Genomic DNA, 17932 nt, shown 5'->3' with positions numbered 1-17932 from the left:
GTACATATATATGAAGTACACGTTTCATTACCTGTTAATTCGAGGCTTACTACTTTTCAGCGTAATATACATTTTTTCTTTCAGCTCAATAATACACTTTGTATTTTTCCCAGGAGAAGCTTTTCATGATACTAATACGCTATAAGCACTTAATTATTAAATCTGTTCTAGTACTTGCATTTTTTCCCAGTTTTGTCTACCATTTATGAATGTGGTCACATATACTCTACTTGCTTCATAACCTTGATACAGCTGACTCATGACAAATGATGTTAGTAATCCTTATTTCCAGCAACAAGTCAAAAGCAAATATTTTCATGCCCCGGCAATCAATTATCGATCCCAACGCAATGCATTGCCAGCACAATTTTATTAAATTTTTTTACCAGTCCCAACTACCACCAGTATACAACTAAATAATACTACCAGTTTAAGATATATTTCTAATGCAAATTTTTCTGATGTGTTGATTCCCTTATGTCTATGTATTATTGGACTACAGACATTGAGTAATAATTCGAATGTTTTACATTTTAAATATGTCTTATGTCACTTACATGATATCATATATAAACACTAGCAGCTTGTTGCTACACACAACAACTCTTGTTTTGAATGATGACTTGTGAATAATACTGAATAATGTTTTGTAAAACTATATGAATACTTTGTAACTGGCCAATGAGTGCCAATAATTACTGCAATGACCTGAGTTATTAATAATATTTTGTTATACTGTGTAAATGAATGCCAATAATTACTGTGATGAGATAAGTTATGAATAGTGTTTTGTAATACTCAGTACTTGCTACATGTTCAGTAACTGCCCAGTGAATGCCACTGATTACTGTAATATGATGACTTATGCATAAATGCTATGCCATTAATTAACTCTTCATTGAATGGTGACTTCTGGATAATGCATAAAAAATGGTTTGTAACTGGCCAATGAGTACCAATAATTACTGTAATGACATGACTTATGATGCCAATGATTACTGTAATATGATGACTAATGCATAAATGCTATGCCAATAATTTCTGTAAATAATATTTTTTGTACTCTATAAATGTTATGCCAATGATTACTGTAATAAGAAGATTGATGATGCCACTAATTACTGTAATTAGATGACTTATGAATAATGTTCTATAATAATTACTGTAATGAGATTACTTATGAATAATGTTCTGTAATACTCCATACATAGTACAGAAATGTTTAGTAACTAATCAAAGAGTGCCAATAATTATTCAAATCGGTTGATACGCTATGTAATTCTCAATCATGACTAGCACAAGACTTAATGTCCTTCACCTTCTGATCTAATTACCAGCAGTTACTGCAATATCCGTATGTCCTGTCCATCCTCATGATCATGTAGCACTATATTTGGTTTTTGCCACTAATTCTCTGTTGACGTGAGATTATGGATTCTTCAAGAATGTGGTGTTGACATATCAAGCTGTCGACCACCTTGAACAATGGAGATGTCATTATGGTCCTACTCTTTGGTGTGCCTGATGTACTACCAAAATGATAACATACAATATTAATACAACATTTCACTGTCTTGGCTATACTGATTAATACTTCAGGAAGAGAACTTCAGAGTGTCTCACTTGGTGTTGTGCTTCTGTAGAATGATATGGACTTTCAGTGGAGCTACGTGCAACCTACTGTGCTACAACCATGATGCAATCCTTCCCAATCCTTTCCTAATGCTTATAAAATAGTAAAGACTTATACCGTGCGTTTAAATTCATGTAAAGCGATAGAGACATATACAGTGCATGTGCACTTCATTTCATTTGTTAACAATATCAGTTGTCCTAATTATGCTTAAGACTTCTACAGAGCATGTGCACTTTATTTCACCCCTTGATATGTTTATTTGTTGTAAAAATGCTAAAAACTTATACATTGTGTGTGCACTTTGTTTCGTTTCTCAAAATGTTTGAGTTCTTGTAAAATGTAAAGAGTTATACAGTACGTTTGCACTTTATTTCATTTCTCAATTTGTTTAAATTCTTGTAAAATGGTAAACACTTATACAGTGTGTGTGTGCTGTATGTCATTTGTTAATATATTTTGTACTCATTGCGTATATACTTTGTCATTTCTGAATATGCTCTGAAATCAGTGGGTGTGCACTCTATTTCATTTCTTAATATATTCTGCACTTGTCAGTAATGTACATACTCTGTGATGTAGCCTTAGAAAACTAAATAGATTATAGAAAAATTTGTTGCTCATGGCAAGTCCAATTGACTCACCATCGCTGAAAATTTTTGCCCCCTCAGTGGAGGGTCATGTAAGAGGTCCATGATTAAGGAATTTGTTGTTAGCGCATTCGAGCAGATGTAATTTCGATGGATTTCTCACGCGCTGCATGCGATATGTGAGCTATAAGAGAATCTCAGACCAAAGAGCAGTGTTGTATGCAGGAGGAGCTGTGTGTTAGTAGCAGTAAGTTGCTAGCGAGCAGTCTGGTGTATCGTGTTGGCTGGGCCGGTCGTGGTGGAGCGATGGCGGAGCCTGAGCGTTGTAGTTAAGATAAAGCAGCTTCGCGCATATGTAGTATTGTTATATAAAGCCCCTTTTAAATGTTTAAAAAATCTGTTAATAATAATCTTTCTCATAAAAAGTAACTTTTGACATTCATCTCAATTTAAAGAATTCACTAATTTCTCCAATTCATGGTCATCCCGATTATTGTAAAGAAAAATCTGTTGTTTCTTTTTGTACATGACAAATGTATCGGCCAGCATTGCCCTGGGCTGTGCCAGAAAAGTTTAGTTTCATATAGGAGCAGATATATATGCGTTATCCGGCGACTAGACTGAGGTAAGAATTTTCAATTTATTGAGTATGGTCTTTCAGGGCCATGACCCAACACTGCTGACGTCCTAAATTTACCAGTTTAAATTCAGTCATTATTGAAAGGATATAATTGAGTCACATTTTTTTTATTATTGAGAGATTAGTCACATTGTATTATTGGTGGGCTACGAAATTTCACTGTTGGGAAGTTTTGAAGTGTATCTATTGGAAGGCTACGCTGAATGAGAATTATATACTTATATTCTTTTTACTGTTGGGAGGTATTTTTAACTGTGTTACGCCGAATTTGAATGAATGCTATAATTATATTTTTTTCTGTTGGCAGGTTACGGAATTTTTCTGTTGGGAGGTTACACTAAATGTGAATACTATTCATATAATTTTTTGGTGGGGAGGTTACAAATTAGGTTTAAGTACTTATAAGTTCTAGGGGACTGATGACCTCAGAAGTTAAGTTCCATAGACCTCAGAGCCATTTGAACCATTTGAAGCATCACAGTCACTATCCAGATTCACCCCTCGAGTTTGGATTAGACAGTGACATAACAGCATATCTGTAACGGCATAACAAACTTCTACAAAAAAAGTTATTGGGGGAGAGGGGGGGGGGTGTAGTGGGCGGGGTGCGGGGCCGTTGAAGTTGGTTGGTTGTTTCGGGGGAGTGGACCAAACAGCTAGGTTATCGGTCGCATCGATTTGGGGAGGATGGGGAACAAAGTCGGCCGTGCCCTGTCAAAGGAACCATCCTTGCATTTGCCTGAAGCGATTTAGAGAAAATGTAAATCAGGATGGCCGGACGCTGGTTTGAGCCGTTGTTCTCCCGAATACGAGTCCTCGCTGCTAACCACTGTGCACCTCGCTGGGTCCGGGCGTTATCCTGCTGACATTTAAGCCCACTATTTCATGCCATAAAGGACAACAAAACGGGACTTAGAATATCGTAGCTGTACTGTTGTGCTTTAAGGATAACACGGACGACAGCTAAAGAGGTACTGTTATGAAAAAAAAATGGTACCGCTGACCATTACTCCTAGTTGCCGGGCCGTACCGTCGACGATAATGAATATGGTATCCCACCACGGTCCAGGTTGTGTTTTCAGTATCATAAGCTGATAACGCAAATCTTTTATTTTAGTTTATTTTACTTCATTTTTTCCGGAGTCCCCCCGCCCCTCCCGCTTCCCTTTGTGTGTCTGTGTTTTTTTTTTTTTTTTTTTTTTTTTTTACATTTTCATTTCGTTCATTAAGTTAAGTGGAGAGAGTTTGCACTAGTGTATGTCTGTTCGTTTATCACGTATTTGTTCTCTGTTATTGTGCCCGAACTCTTGTAATGCCTTTGATGTGGATCTTGGTGCTAATGATTTTCATATCATGTCCTGTATTGGCAGGATGGTGTTTCAAGTATTCTGCAAATGTGGAATGATTTATTTCATATTTCCAACACCTGATGTATGCTTTATATAATGTTTAAAAATTCCGTCGTAAAAATAATATTAATAATAAAGAAGGTTTGCACAATAACTTAACCATACCGAAAGACACACACACACACACACACATACACACACACACACACACACACACACACACACACACACACACACACACACACACACACGGGGATAGCAGGATGTAAAGTAATAATTATCAACACAAATTCGCATTTTTTGTAGAAAACAGGAAGACCAAAAGTAACGAGCAACCCAAAGTCTTCGGAAATTTAATTTAATACCCAAAAAGTTATTGTCTTCCACTTACATTTCAGGTGTGAATGGATCTGCGGCGTACTTATGAAGGAAAGGGGGCATTTAACACATGCCAAGTCCTGGTACTACGTAATGAAAGTCAGCTACCTGTTATGGTCGGCTTCTTTAGTATGTTGGACTGCAGCTCTCTGTTCACGGCCTATAAGTAACATATAGCTCTGTAGGTGTCCATTTACAGGCACGAGAAATGCAAAAAGATCTCTACCATAGGTTACTGTTTACTTTTCACAACACATAGTGTGGTACACGACACTAACAGATCATTCCAACGAGCTTCTATTTAGTAAACTGAATGACATACTCCTAAATACTCAAGAGGATTTCATGTAGAATCCATTAGGTTTAGTGACACACGATGTTCGAGCATGTGTATAATACATGTCATACGTTTCCCTGATCAATCAGATGCATCCTTTCCACATGTTCGTTAACTGTGCCTGGTCGTGCAGTTCGGAAAAAGCAACAAAATTTCTCACACCGGAAGTCTGGCAAATATGGCGTAACTGCAGAATATGCTCTGAGTTGGCCGGCCAGTGTGGCCGAGCGGTTCTAGGCGTTAGAGTCTGTAACCGCGCGACCGCTACGGTCACAGGTTCAAATCCTGCCTCGGGCATGGATATGTGTAGCGTCCATAGGTTAGTTAGGTTTTAGTAGTAGTAAGTTCTAGGGGACTGATGACCTCAGAAGTTAGGTCCCATAGTGCTCAGAGCCATTTGAACCATTATGGTCTGAGTTGTTCATAAATAGAATTCTGGAGCACAGTAAAATTATAGTTACGATAATAAAGTACTTCATTTTGTTCGACAGGTTCTGTTCAAAAGCGAGTTTGTGTGTGTGTGTGTGTATGTGTGTGTGTGTGTGTGTGTGTGTGTGTGTGTGTGTAAGAGCAGAAGAAAGTGAGGGGAAAATTTTTACTCATTCATCGATAATCAAAACATATTGAAGAGTTGAAGAACCGTTTATTTGCAATTTGACTTGTTAACAGAGTAAGAGTGATTTCGCATCACTTCAAGACACAGTGTGAATGGAGAAACATTATTGTCGTGAAAATTATAAATTTTCAGATTGTGAATCTCTGGGACAGTATTCATGTGGGCGACGTATCATGGGCGACTACTTCGTGTCAGCTGAATGGTGTGTGCAGCGCCTGGGTCGGCTCAGAAGGTGATGCCGCGCTGCTTCCAGGTCTCTGCGTGCTTTTTGGCGTACTCCCCAGTGGGGTCGAACTTGGCCTTCAGTTTGGTCCACTCTTCAGGGTACTTCTCCGTGACGTGCTTCAGCGTCTTGATAGCTCTCTCCAGCTGGCTGGGCGTGCAGTCCAGACACCCGTTCGCCACAAATTTTGGCAGTCTCTCTGCAAGAAGAAAAAACGCAATAAAGCGAGTGGCAGTCAGCTGAGGTTGTGAGGGTGCTACACGATTACGAAAATGTATGATTTAATGCAATCTTGCATTAGTTGTGGCAACAGCTACACACTTCACCTTAACATATACAGAAATTTTGTCTCTACTTGAAACATAATCGAAACAGAGAACCTTGGAAGAAAAGCCAACAGTCCCATTCCATATTCCTACATTTCGGGAAAGCGTTTTACAGTGTCCCTCTACAGACTAAAGTCCGAGTATCTGGAGTAGGTTCCCCGTGTTCAGCTGAGACAGTAGTACCTCCTGGAGTGCCCCAGGGAAGTGTGACAAGAGGGGTCTTGTTCGGTACAGTGTGAAGAAAAAATGGCGTATTTCGTGGTCGGCATGCTAGTCCTCATCCAGACTCAAGAGCAAAGTTTAGCTAGAAAAATCAGATTGGGTGCGTTCTGAGATAATATGTACGAAAACGAGGAGCGGACAAGACATCCATATCGCGCAACGCATAGAGCAACGTGTATCACTCCGCACTAGCGTACCAGGCGTTGTTGCTCACTGAGCACCCTGCTGGGACATCAAACCAATCTCCACCACCGAGCTATGGTTCAAATCCTCGTCAGGTTCGTTATTTATTTTCTTATTATTTTGGAATCAGTGGTGTCACCGCCAGACACCACACTTGCTAGGTGGTAGCCTTTAAATCGGCCGCGGTCCGGTAATATTCGTTGGACCCGCGTGTCGCCACTATCAGTCATTGCAGACCGAGCGCCGCCACATGACAGGTCGAGTCTAGAGAGACTCCCTAGCACTTGCCCTAGTTGGACAGCCGACTTTGCTAGTGATGGTTCACTGACTACATACGCTCTCATTTGCAGAGACGACAGTGTAGCATAGCCTTCAGCTACGTCATTTTCTACGACCTAGCAAGGCGCCATATTTAGTTACTATGTCTTCTGAACACATACTGTTCTGACTCATGTACCGTCAAGAGTGACGTTCATCATTAATGGATTAAAGTATCTAACTACTTACGTCCGCTTTCTGAATTCTTATTCCTTGTCATGTTGGAGCCTCACGTCAGTATAGTTCTTCCCTCCTCACGCCAGCCTGCGTGAGCTAAAACGCGTGCACTTCGGCCTCCTCTAGTAACACGGTGTTGGCTCTCCTGCCAACACAATAGAATCCATTTCCAGTTCTCGTTTATAAGCAGGACATGATTTTGTCAGGCAGCAACAGCCTATGACACTGCCTACCAGCTGCGCATACCGCAACCACAGAGTAACCCCCCGTCCCGCAGCCCTGACCGCGTCAACAGGCCCTTACGGAGGTTGCCTGTCTGGATATCTTTGTCTGTGCCGCAACCATAACTGGACTTGTCAAGATCATGTAGGATGGCATCCCAGTGGAGTACACGATGAAAATGTTGATATGCTTTTGGGGCGGGTTGCTGCTGCTAGTGCGTATATCCTCATATGTATCATCCCGATAAGACTGTTTTCCGTCGCCTGGAGCATCGCCTTCTGAAAACCCCTAATATTCCTTCAAAAGCAATGGGCAGTGGTCGTCCAAGGGCTAGATGTACTCCACAAATGAGGGACACGGTTCTTGCAACAGTTCGGCAGCGGTCTCGGTGAAGTACCCGTGATTTTGCGAGGCACTTCCAAATATCTCTAAACTAGTTGGTGAGGTGTTTCACGGTGAGGAATTTCATCCATATCATAACACGTTAACTTAATACCAGCTACCAGAAGTGTCTTTTGACGAGTACAGTTTTGTGTATTGCTGAATATAGATAAATAACGCGAAACAGACTGACGAATCCAACTTCACTGGTGAAGGTACTTTCATACCACCTATGAAAGTAGCTTTCAAGAGCGCTTTGGCAAAAGCCTGGTGTCTAGATTCGTATGAGGAGTGCTTTTCGCCCCTTATCTTTTGTCGGACAAGTTGAATCCACTCCTGTATCGTGTGTTTCTTTGCGATACTTTGCCTGACATATTAGAAAACGGTCCACTTGGTGTTCGGAAAATGCTATGGTTTCAGAAGGATGGTGCACTGCCACTTTTTTGAATGAATGTACATAACCATTCAAATGAAGCGTTAGAGGTTCTGGGTACACTTAAAGAAACATGTTTGTAGTACTCCACACTATCTAACAGCTTACGGGAATTCCGATTCGACAGCGGTAGATGCAGATGTGTTGCGTAGGCTCTAGAAAATTATGACCCAGAGAGTGGTGAAGTGTCTGCAAATGCAAGGTGGTAGCTTAGAAAATCTTCTGTAAAGTAAATCATTGTCATAATTGGCCGTACCGGCTCTGTGATGACAATTCTGGACTTCTAATGTGCGGAATGGAATTATTGTGCGTAGTATCAAGTTCACTGTATTGCGACGTACCTTTTGTGTTTTTGAACCTCACCGGATACAGACAAAGTCACAAATCCACTATTGTTTTCTATTGGCTTAGTTTTATGGACGGAACAAAGTGATCATTTCCGTCTATAAGAAGTCCATGTTATCTCTAACAGTTTAAAGGTAACAGTAGCAGGAAGAAGTACGCAGGATACTGCATTTTGGAGACGTAAATTGAATACAATTTGATGCTTTAACTGAAAAAAAAGTTTGGTTTGAACGTGACTCGATCATTGCCGCGCCTTACTGAGCTAATGATACAGCCCCACCACAGCGCAGTGTAGGAGCAGCCTGTTCTTGGCCACGCTACATGCAGTTACAGCGTTGCCAGAGTCTCGCTTTTGGCCGCACTAGGTTTTACTCGATACACTGCCGTCTTGAATTGTGATGAGAGGTAGCAACCCAATCGCCGGATGCGGCATTTCTACTTCATCCTGTAGGTACATAAATGATCTGTCGAATAGGATGAGCAGCAGTCTGCGAATGTTTGCTTATGAAGCTCCAGTATACAGACAAGTGTGATAGAGAGTGACTTAGACACAGAGGCGGATACATCATAATGGGGGCGCCCCCTCCCCCTTCCTCCCAGACGCTCACTTGCGTGGCCGCCCGTATTACCATATTACACCCCCACCCCGGAGACAGCAAGGACGCTATTCGTTCGTTTCTTTCGTCAGTCGACTCGACTGAATTGAGTGATCGAGTGTTCGTACTTTCCTATGTAGCACGCGCGACCGCGTCACTGTATTTTATACGTTTCTCTCTGGCACATAGATAACCAACACCTACCTACAGGAAAGTCGCGGCCTTTCTAGTGATCTGGATACACTATTCCATCTGGCCTTTGTACGAGAAAAGTCGCGAGTATTCTACTGTTTCCTTGTGCAGCGAACCTTCGAGGTCGACAACGAAGGACGATCGACTTAATGCCTTAGCTCTGTTGAACACTCACACTGACATTGATTCTTCTATGGACGATATAATTAACCAATTTAAGGAAGAGAACCACAATTGCTACTTTTTTACGTCATATGAGGCATTGTTTTATATATATGTGTGTAATCAGTTTAAATAAAAATTTCCTAAACTTTGCGTGTGACTCGATTATTTTTTATTACAGTAAAAGCAGAGGTAGCTCAAGACATCTTTAGTGACCCCTTCTTGAAGTTTTTCTGTATCCTCCACTGCTTAGACAATGTTTTTATTTGATTTGATGAAAGGCAGCTTCCCCTAAATGCAGGAAAGTGTAACTTTTTGCAGAAGACTAAGACAAAGAACGAAGTAATTTTCGAATACAGTGTTAGTAGTGTGCTGTTTGATTAAGTTACATCGATTAAATATCTAGGCGCTACGTAGCAAAGTTATATGAAGTGGAATTGGCTCATAAGGAAGGTAACAGGGGAGGCGAATGGCCAGATTTGATTTATAGAGAGAATTTTCTGTTATTGTAGCCCATCTATAAAGAAGGCCCTGTGTAGAACTAGTATGCAGTCTATTCTTGAGAACTGATCGAGTGCTTGGCATCCCCACCTAGACGGTTTAAAGGGTTGGGTTGCTAGAGTTGTTACCAGTATGTTCGGTCGACATGTGAGTATGACAGAGCTCATTCGTGAAATGAAATGGGAGTTCCTGGAGAGAGGACGACTTAATTTCACGGAAGGGTGTTAAGAATGTTTAAAGAAGTGGCATTTACAGATGACTGCAGAACGATTCTACTGCCGTTAGCGTCCATTACGTGTAAGGACCCTGAAGGCAAGACAACAGAAATTCGTGCTCTTACGTTCCATTTGTGAGCGGAAGGCGAAAGGAAATGACTAGTATTGGCACACGGTACTCTCCGCCAGGCACCACACCGGCGCTTGCGGAATTTATATGTAGAGACAGACGTATGTGTAGATGTAGGGAACCATTGGAATGTAGTTCTACTGAGTTATCTATGGGTTTGAAAGCAACAACAGTGAGTAACAGTAACTGCTTATGTTTGCACTGAAAATAGAGCAGTCGCGTTGCTTTGATGTTATGAAAAGTACCGTCGGTATCCTCCCTGTAGATGCTGTACGTAGGAATTGTAGATTACGAGTTGCTTTGTTAATTGTTAGGCAAAGCATTAGAGCACGTAAGAAGAAACGAGTAACGTACTGATCAAACGGTCATAAGACTGCAGACAGTAAAAGCAGCCGAAACACGGACGACATTGGCAGAAAAAGAAAACACAATTACGGAAGTTAAATAATGGTCATTATTTTGAATAACCTGAAGATGGAGTGCTAAATAAAACCGTAGAGGACAATATGGGCCAAATAACTGTATTTGAAGTTACTTATTTCCTACACACTGAGAAGGCATCAGCGTGTGAGGGTCCCAAAGGTAGGAAAGAGGAAAATGGAAGTGGGCTAGTAACTCGTGCAGCTACCAAAACATATGCTACGACTGAACGTGCTCGACATATGCTTCAACACTTTATTCACCAACGATGTAGTGAAACAGTAATTGTGAAACGCGGAATTGGAGCAACATGAGAAGAGGAGGAAACGTATTAGCAGTTGCATATTTGAACCACTATCGGCCGCATACGGGAATGTGGACAATGTGTCACAACCTGCAGTCGTACTTTATGTATAGTTCTTTCCAGGAAAGACATACTCGGAAGTGAGAAAGTCTTAGGATACCTCTTAATATATTGCACCTCCTTTTGCCTGGAATAGTGCAGCAACTCAACGTGGCGTAGACTGAAAAATTCGTTGGAAGACCCCTGCGGAAATACTAAGACGTGCTGCCTCTGCAGCCCTTCATAATTACGAAAGTGATGCCAGTGCAGGATTGTGTGCACGAACTGACCTCTCGATTATGTCCCATAAATCTTCGATGGGATTCCTGTCGAGTGATGTGGGTGGTCATATCTTTCGCTTTAATAGCTTCTTTGTTTTTTTTTTTTTTTTTTCATTTGAACCGATCAGTGACTGGAAATGTTTATCTTTGTCTGCTTGGTGACCATTTGTAGCCATTCATCGACTTCAGAAACTTTATACTGCGCCATGCCCCCCCGGGGCGCAGTTGTTCACGATTGGTTTGAAGAACGCCGCTTTTTCTGATGTCTAGGGGATCGTCAACAATGGCGATGACTTCAGTGTAACTATCGCCTTTGAATAAATGTGTCATTTCTGTTCGTCTCACTGCGTATTTCGTTTAGTTACCTTCGGTATCATACTGTATTATACTGTAGCAGTTCTTTCCATGTTTGGTCCAAGTTCCATCCAGCTCTGTTACTTGCCAATTACACATTATGCGAGAGTTACTTCCGTCCTTAATTTTTCTTGTAGAACAGACCAATGAAATGAACTATATTTTTAAAATTATGACGTAATGGTATGCGCAGTGAACAGTAATGCACCAGAATGAACCAGTAGACCCAGAAGAAGCCCGCTGCAACCGTGGCCGAAACTATGGTTTTCTCCAGCAGTAGTTTTGTACAATACGGCGCGGTACCGTACTCAAAACCTTTTATGTCGACTGGTACTGAAGTAGTGACAACTTTTACCCAGTACCTGAAATGAAACAGATCCTCGCAACCCCTAGTTTGAGACATTTAGTATTGTAGGAGTGCAGTGGATTAATACAAGTCTAAAAATAACTGTGTGCCGTAAACCTGCGTAGTGAAATGTCTCGTAATGTGCGTCCTGCCACTTACTAGAATTTATAGACGTTACAAAAATAACATTCAGAGATTTTGGTGAATACTGTGTACCGTAGCTTTGCGTAATACCATTGTTAAGCCTGCTGCATCATATTAAACACTTCACGCCGTGCAACATATATTTAATTTGTTACAGTTAATTCCTTCACTAAGTGCTACAAATAATTGTCCATGATAGCATGAAACACTGAGAGTCCGGCAGCTGCAGTTTAAACATACACGAACAGTACATCGTGACCTAATATAATTACATCTTCATCGAAAAGTTACATCTCTTGAAAATTAATTTAGTACGTACGTGACGCTATTTTCAATTTAATTCTAACCTGTACTAGTGAAATTCTGCTACTGTTACAATATATTGCGCAGTCTGCGTTCCATATTAATCTCAACTTAAATGCAGCGTCACAAGTAGAGTGTATATCTTGAAAGAGATTTACGTGTGAAGGAAATTCATTCCGAGCTAGTGTAAATATCGCTATGCCATATCAGTAGGCAAGAGCGGCATAAAAAGTAATTTTCTGAAAGATCACATGCTAAATTAAGGAAGAGTGATTACATTTCTGACTAGCATTAAAATTCCGGAAGTTTGTCACGGAATTACGTGTGTCTTTTAGAAATGAGTCACAACAGATTACATACCAGTGATTAAATGGAATCTTTTTAACAATGATAATTTTGCGTATGGTGATGTCTGCGACGTATCCCACTTATTTAGTCAGCTTTTTACCCGAATTCACATCAAGCAAATTTTGGGCAGTAGCTGCTAACTGGCTGTGTTACCATATTCCTACGAAAATGAGTGGGCCCTATTTGTCACAGTTTTTTAGTAATACAGCGAATGAAATTATAGAATGGAATCTTACTATCAGAACACGGTAGAGTAATGGGGTGATTTGCCGGAAAACACATTGCTATGAAACTCCCTGGCAAATATACGACTCGTTCTGGGGAACAACTTCAGGTCCCGTCTCATATGTAGCTAGTTACTGATATAGATTAGCCAGATTGTTCGGGTAAGTCGACGAGATGCAACATGAGAAATAATGTCAGCATGTACAGTAGCCACATGCAGGTTTCTTATGTGTGTGTGTGAGAGAGACGCTGGGGAGCAGCTGTCTCGGACTTGCCGTGACTGCTTCTATACCCAGATCGATGGCCTCACTCCGTCCAGAAAACATCGAGAGAGTTGTGTCTACAAATTCGTGGGATAGTAGCCAGACGATACCGTCCTACCCATTTCAAATCGTTTGATCACAAACTGCTGGTGTTGTGGGTATGTATCTGCACAACATGTAACGGAATATGAGGGAGGGCAATAGAGTTGAGCAGTAAGTTGGACCATCTCCAAATACGAAATTCAGCAGAAAGAAGTTGTTTGGACAATGTGTCAGTCGCATAATATGAATGATGAGCACTCAGTGTTCATAAAAATGCTCACAGACTGAGAGAAACGGTATTCACAAAGGGTGGATGTAATATCTCTGAGCTAGAGTGAAGTACAATAATGTGCGAACTCACTACACACGTTATAGTCACATTAAAGTGGCTAACGTCTATGTCCGACGTCATGTGCAATAAGGTGGATATGCAAAGAATCTCGAGGGACGCGGATAACTGTGCATTCGTTGCTTTAATGTGGAAACGGTTTGATTTATCGACGTCCAGAAGGGCGTGATCATTGACTTTTGAGTCAAGAGTGGTAGACTTTCTGAAATGGTCAAGTTTGTAAAATTATCGTGTGCCACTGTAGGTAAAGTGTACCATACATGGGAAAACGGCACTATCAAGGGGCAACTGTGATGCCCCACAGGACTTAGATGACTGGGGTGAATTACGGCTGCGGAGATTTGTACCGGAGAATAGACGACTGACTTTACTGGCAGTGAGAGGAAGAAAGTACCTTGTGAAAATCTCAGAGCGGGGTCACTTACATGGGAGGCATTAGGTTTCACTCTACCGGTGTCTATCATCCGACGTCGGGATGTTTTTGAGACCGTTAGTAACAGGAATGGACGCCCTTCCTCTCCGTTTGCATCCACTTTCTACTTGCTACGCACAGCTCGCAGCTAACGCTACACACCACCGCCTATACCCAATCGCATAAGCCGCTGAATACTGTCCCGTCATCGAGGCTTAATCTGCCTTTTTCTTCCATTCTGCTCGATGCAGATATTGCTGCATGTAACCTTGTTCTCAGGCTTACGCAATTACATTTTTACATAAAACTCTTGAAGACCTTTGAGCCACTAACAGATGTATTGAACGCTCCTAATCTCTACAAAGACACATTGATTGTTCCCAGTTAGCTTGTGCAAAAGTAGCAACTTTCTCCTTTCGTTTGAGCGCGTGTATAGCAATTGTATCTAATGTTGCATTGGTGTACAGAATTCACAACATCACTCCATCTGTCAAATGTAAAAGTGAAAGAAACTACAAAGAGAGAAAAGAGGGCAATTAAAAGGATTGTTGTCTCTCAATCGAAAGACGGAGATCCGGAAGCAAGTACTGAAGGCAAGAAAATGCCTTGAAGAACCTCGATTGAAAACAATGTGATAATAATTACATACCGAAATATTCAAAATCCGCACTAAACACAGTGAATTCAGGTTATGGACGTTCTGAAATCTGTGAAAAACCATACATGAACTGCAGACGTCTGAACTGCTGTATACGCCTACGAAATTTCAAGTGGACTGCAGATTATAGTTTAGTCATTTAATGGGTAGGACGATAAAATAATGGTTATTTGAAATATTAAATGTAGTTTACTAGAAGTGGAATTGACTAATAACGATTTTGATTTCAACCATTCTTAAGATACTACACAGAAATCAAGAGATTTGATGAAAAAGTGATCCACAAGAAGCCAATGACTGTGTTAGGAAAGTAAATATATCCAACAAATAATTGAAGACGTAGGGTCCAAGAGCTACACTAAGATTAAGTGATTAGAGCAAGAGAGAAATTCTTGGTGGGCCTCATCAAATCAGTCAGAGAGACTGATGACTGAAAAGAGTAAGCCGAGGGGGAGGGGAGGGGGGTGAAGAGCATCGCTACTCTCGACTCAGATTGGAGGCTACGAGTTAGACTCACACTGAAACCGAGCATGCTGCGGAATAGTCCCATATTTGTCGCGAACCGCTCGACAGTGAATAGTCCCGAATGACTGGGAAAGAGCACAGCTGGCTCCCGTTTAGAAAACTGTCAAAGATCGGATGCTCAGAATTACAAGCCAATGTCGCTGGCATCCTTTTGTAGGGAAATTAAATAGCGTATAGTTAATTCAAATACTACGAAGTTCCTAGAAGATAACAGATTTTTCTCTGAGAATCAACAAGTTTTCAGAACAGCTTGCTTAGTTCATACACGACATGAAGGCGAACGTGTTGTGTACGTTTCCTAGATGTCCGAAAGCCTTTTTACACTACACGACATAGTCGATTACTAAGCGAGATTCTATCATAAATCGTTGATTGATTTGAGGAATATTAGACGTATGGAAGCTAGTATGTTGTATACGACGGCAGTTGTTTAACAGAACAGAAGGAAAGTCGGATGTACCACAAAGAAGCATTGTAGGAGCTCTAATGGTTAGTCGACTGATCAGACACGGTCAGCAACACTGTTAGGTTATTCGCTAATCTTATTGTTGCCTACAGGAATGTATTTCCTCTGGACAACCGTAAAGAAATGCATAATATTTGGAAAGATTTCTTCTTGGTCTAATGAATGGCAGCACTCTTCAATTATGGATAAATGCAGTATAACCACTAAAGAAAAGAGAGAATCCGATAATATCTTATTATAAGATTTGTGGTAAACAATTTCTGCTCTTCATGTGGTTCAAGTATTTAGCCGTAATACTAAAGACTCAGACACTTAGGTAAAACCAGTAATAGAGAAGACGAGTGGAAGACATATGTGCTGGAAGTATTCTGGCAAAGTGCAGTGTAATAGATCTTAAGGGGAACGCATTCAAGGTCCAGCAAGTCTGGAACACTGTTCCAGTGTTTAGGATGCTCCAGAAGAAGGCGTTCCTGTAGACATCGGTTGAATTAATGTACACACTGCTAAGAACTTTACAGGGTGTTCAGCTCTTCTGCCAGTGTACCGGGAAAATTTCATTTTAGGCAGTCGTACTCCTGGGAAATTATTCCGGGTTATGTCCGTCTACTTACGGTTGCGGCAGGTCCCGACTTTCTGTTTATGGATGACAATGCCCGCCCATACAGGACACTTAGCTGCCAGACACACTGAATGAGGAGCTGCTGAACGTATGGATTGGTCTTCGTAACTCCGGCCACAAAACGTATAGGGCATACCTGGAATGCTCCTGGCAGACGCGTTTCTCAATGAACACCCCCTCCACAAACCATGCAAGAACTGAAAACCGCCTTGCGAGAGGATTGGGACAGTGTACTCCAAAGACTCTTCAACAGTTTGGTAGCCAGAATGAATATCAGGTACAAAATTTTCCGTGTCTCAGGAGACCATATTCCTAACTGAGAGTCAGATATCGACCTGCATATTGAGGATCTAACCCGTGTGAATCATGAACGTTATTTATGTCTGTTATCCTGCTTTTCTACGTGGTGAAATCTGTACCACTCTTCCTTATAAATTTACCACTCAACACCTATTATGTATGTACTGTGTTTCGTATCGTCCGTCGTTGCCTGTGATTGTACCTGTCCAACAATGTCTCCATTGCTTAGCAATTGTCAGTCAGTGTAGTTACGACTTCCACCATTTTTCAAAAGATTGCACCATTTACCTCTAAGTAAACTAAACAAGTGTAGCACTCAAGATTTAGTTCTATTAGTAAACGGTGACAAGTGTTAAGAGTCTCTGTATTATTAACACTGTAGCTGTTTAGCTACTACGCATTACCTGAAAGAGATATGAAAGAGCTTCAGTACTCACTTTTGATTTCTTTCCCCTCGTTTGTGCACCTGCCCTCGTCTGCATCGAGCATACACTGGATGTAGGATTTCAAGAGACGTTCGTTGTTGAGCACTTCGTCCACGTTGAAGCTGTCTAGCTTGTCCTGCGGTGCAGCCTCTATGCAGAGAACAAACAGCCCCAAGAGGCAGCACAGGACTAGCTTTCCGGCCATGGCTGGTGAGTCTGAGTCTGGGGCGCGAGCAGTACTCCGTGCCGTAGACAGGGGACACCTGCTCTTATAGAGCCTGGCGTGAGTGTGCACACGTGACTCAGCAGGGGGAACGCAGGAAGTGACACTTGCACTCGTCACACTGAAAAACCTATGTCAATTCGTAAGTGCCGTCCGTGACCTTGTCATGATAAGTATCGTTGCGTGACTGTACCTTTTCACGAAAGAGCTGCGAGGTTTTCGTTTTTACACTTCTTATAATGAGACTTACATCACAGCGAGTGACACACGTGGTGTTTATGCAGCTCCAGTAGAATCTGCGATCAAATAAGTAAAGCTGGTTTGAGGATTTTATTTCTTTCATTTATTTACTGAAACTTTTAAGAAATTTGTATGTTTTATGTTTTCAAAACATAAATAATAACAAATAAACCTCTATGTTACGGAACTACCACCGTCAGGTGCAGTGAGTTACTACGATATGCTATTGAGAACAACACTGCGGCTGAAGCCCATTTCCTTTGCTGGAAGCCAACAGAATTAAAAATTTACCGCATAAATTGTAGGCTGAGTGTCTAACCATCTAGGGGCATCAGTGGAATCCTGAACAAGATCCTACCAGAACGACCGAAAACTCAGATATTGAAGAAGTTTGAAGAGGGATATTAGGCGGCCTAACGGCTCAAATTATGCCTTCAGTACAATAGCCAAGGATGCCTGCCGACTTAAATATCAACA

The 17932-nt window shown here is 41.3% G+C and overlaps 1 protein-coding gene across 1 annotated transcript; it reads right to left on the bottom strand.

The window, feature by feature from the left end:
• Positions 1-5550: 5550 nt before the first annotated feature.
• LOC126272243 (ejaculatory bulb-specific protein 3-like) lies at positions 5551-17255 on the bottom strand. Its single transcript, XM_049974947.1, has 2 exons — positions 17005-17255; positions 5551-5965 (listed from the first exon to the last, which is right to left on the bottom strand). Exons 1-2 carry the CDS (start codon positions 17195-17197, stop codon positions 5769-5771), a joined length of 390 nt encoding a protein of 129 aa, XP_049830904.1. The 5' UTR covers positions 17198-17255; the 3' UTR covers positions 5551-5768.
• Between the last annotated feature and the right edge of the window lie 677 nt (positions 17256-17932).

This window comes from Schistocerca gregaria, chromosome 5, assembly GCF_023897955.1.
Source record: "Schistocerca gregaria isolate iqSchGreg1 chromosome 5, iqSchGreg1.2, whole genome shotgun sequence".
Taxonomy (NCBI): Eukaryota; Metazoa; Arthropoda; class Insecta; order Orthoptera; family Acrididae; genus Schistocerca; species Schistocerca gregaria.
This window is presented reverse-complemented; position numbering and strand designations above follow the sequence as displayed.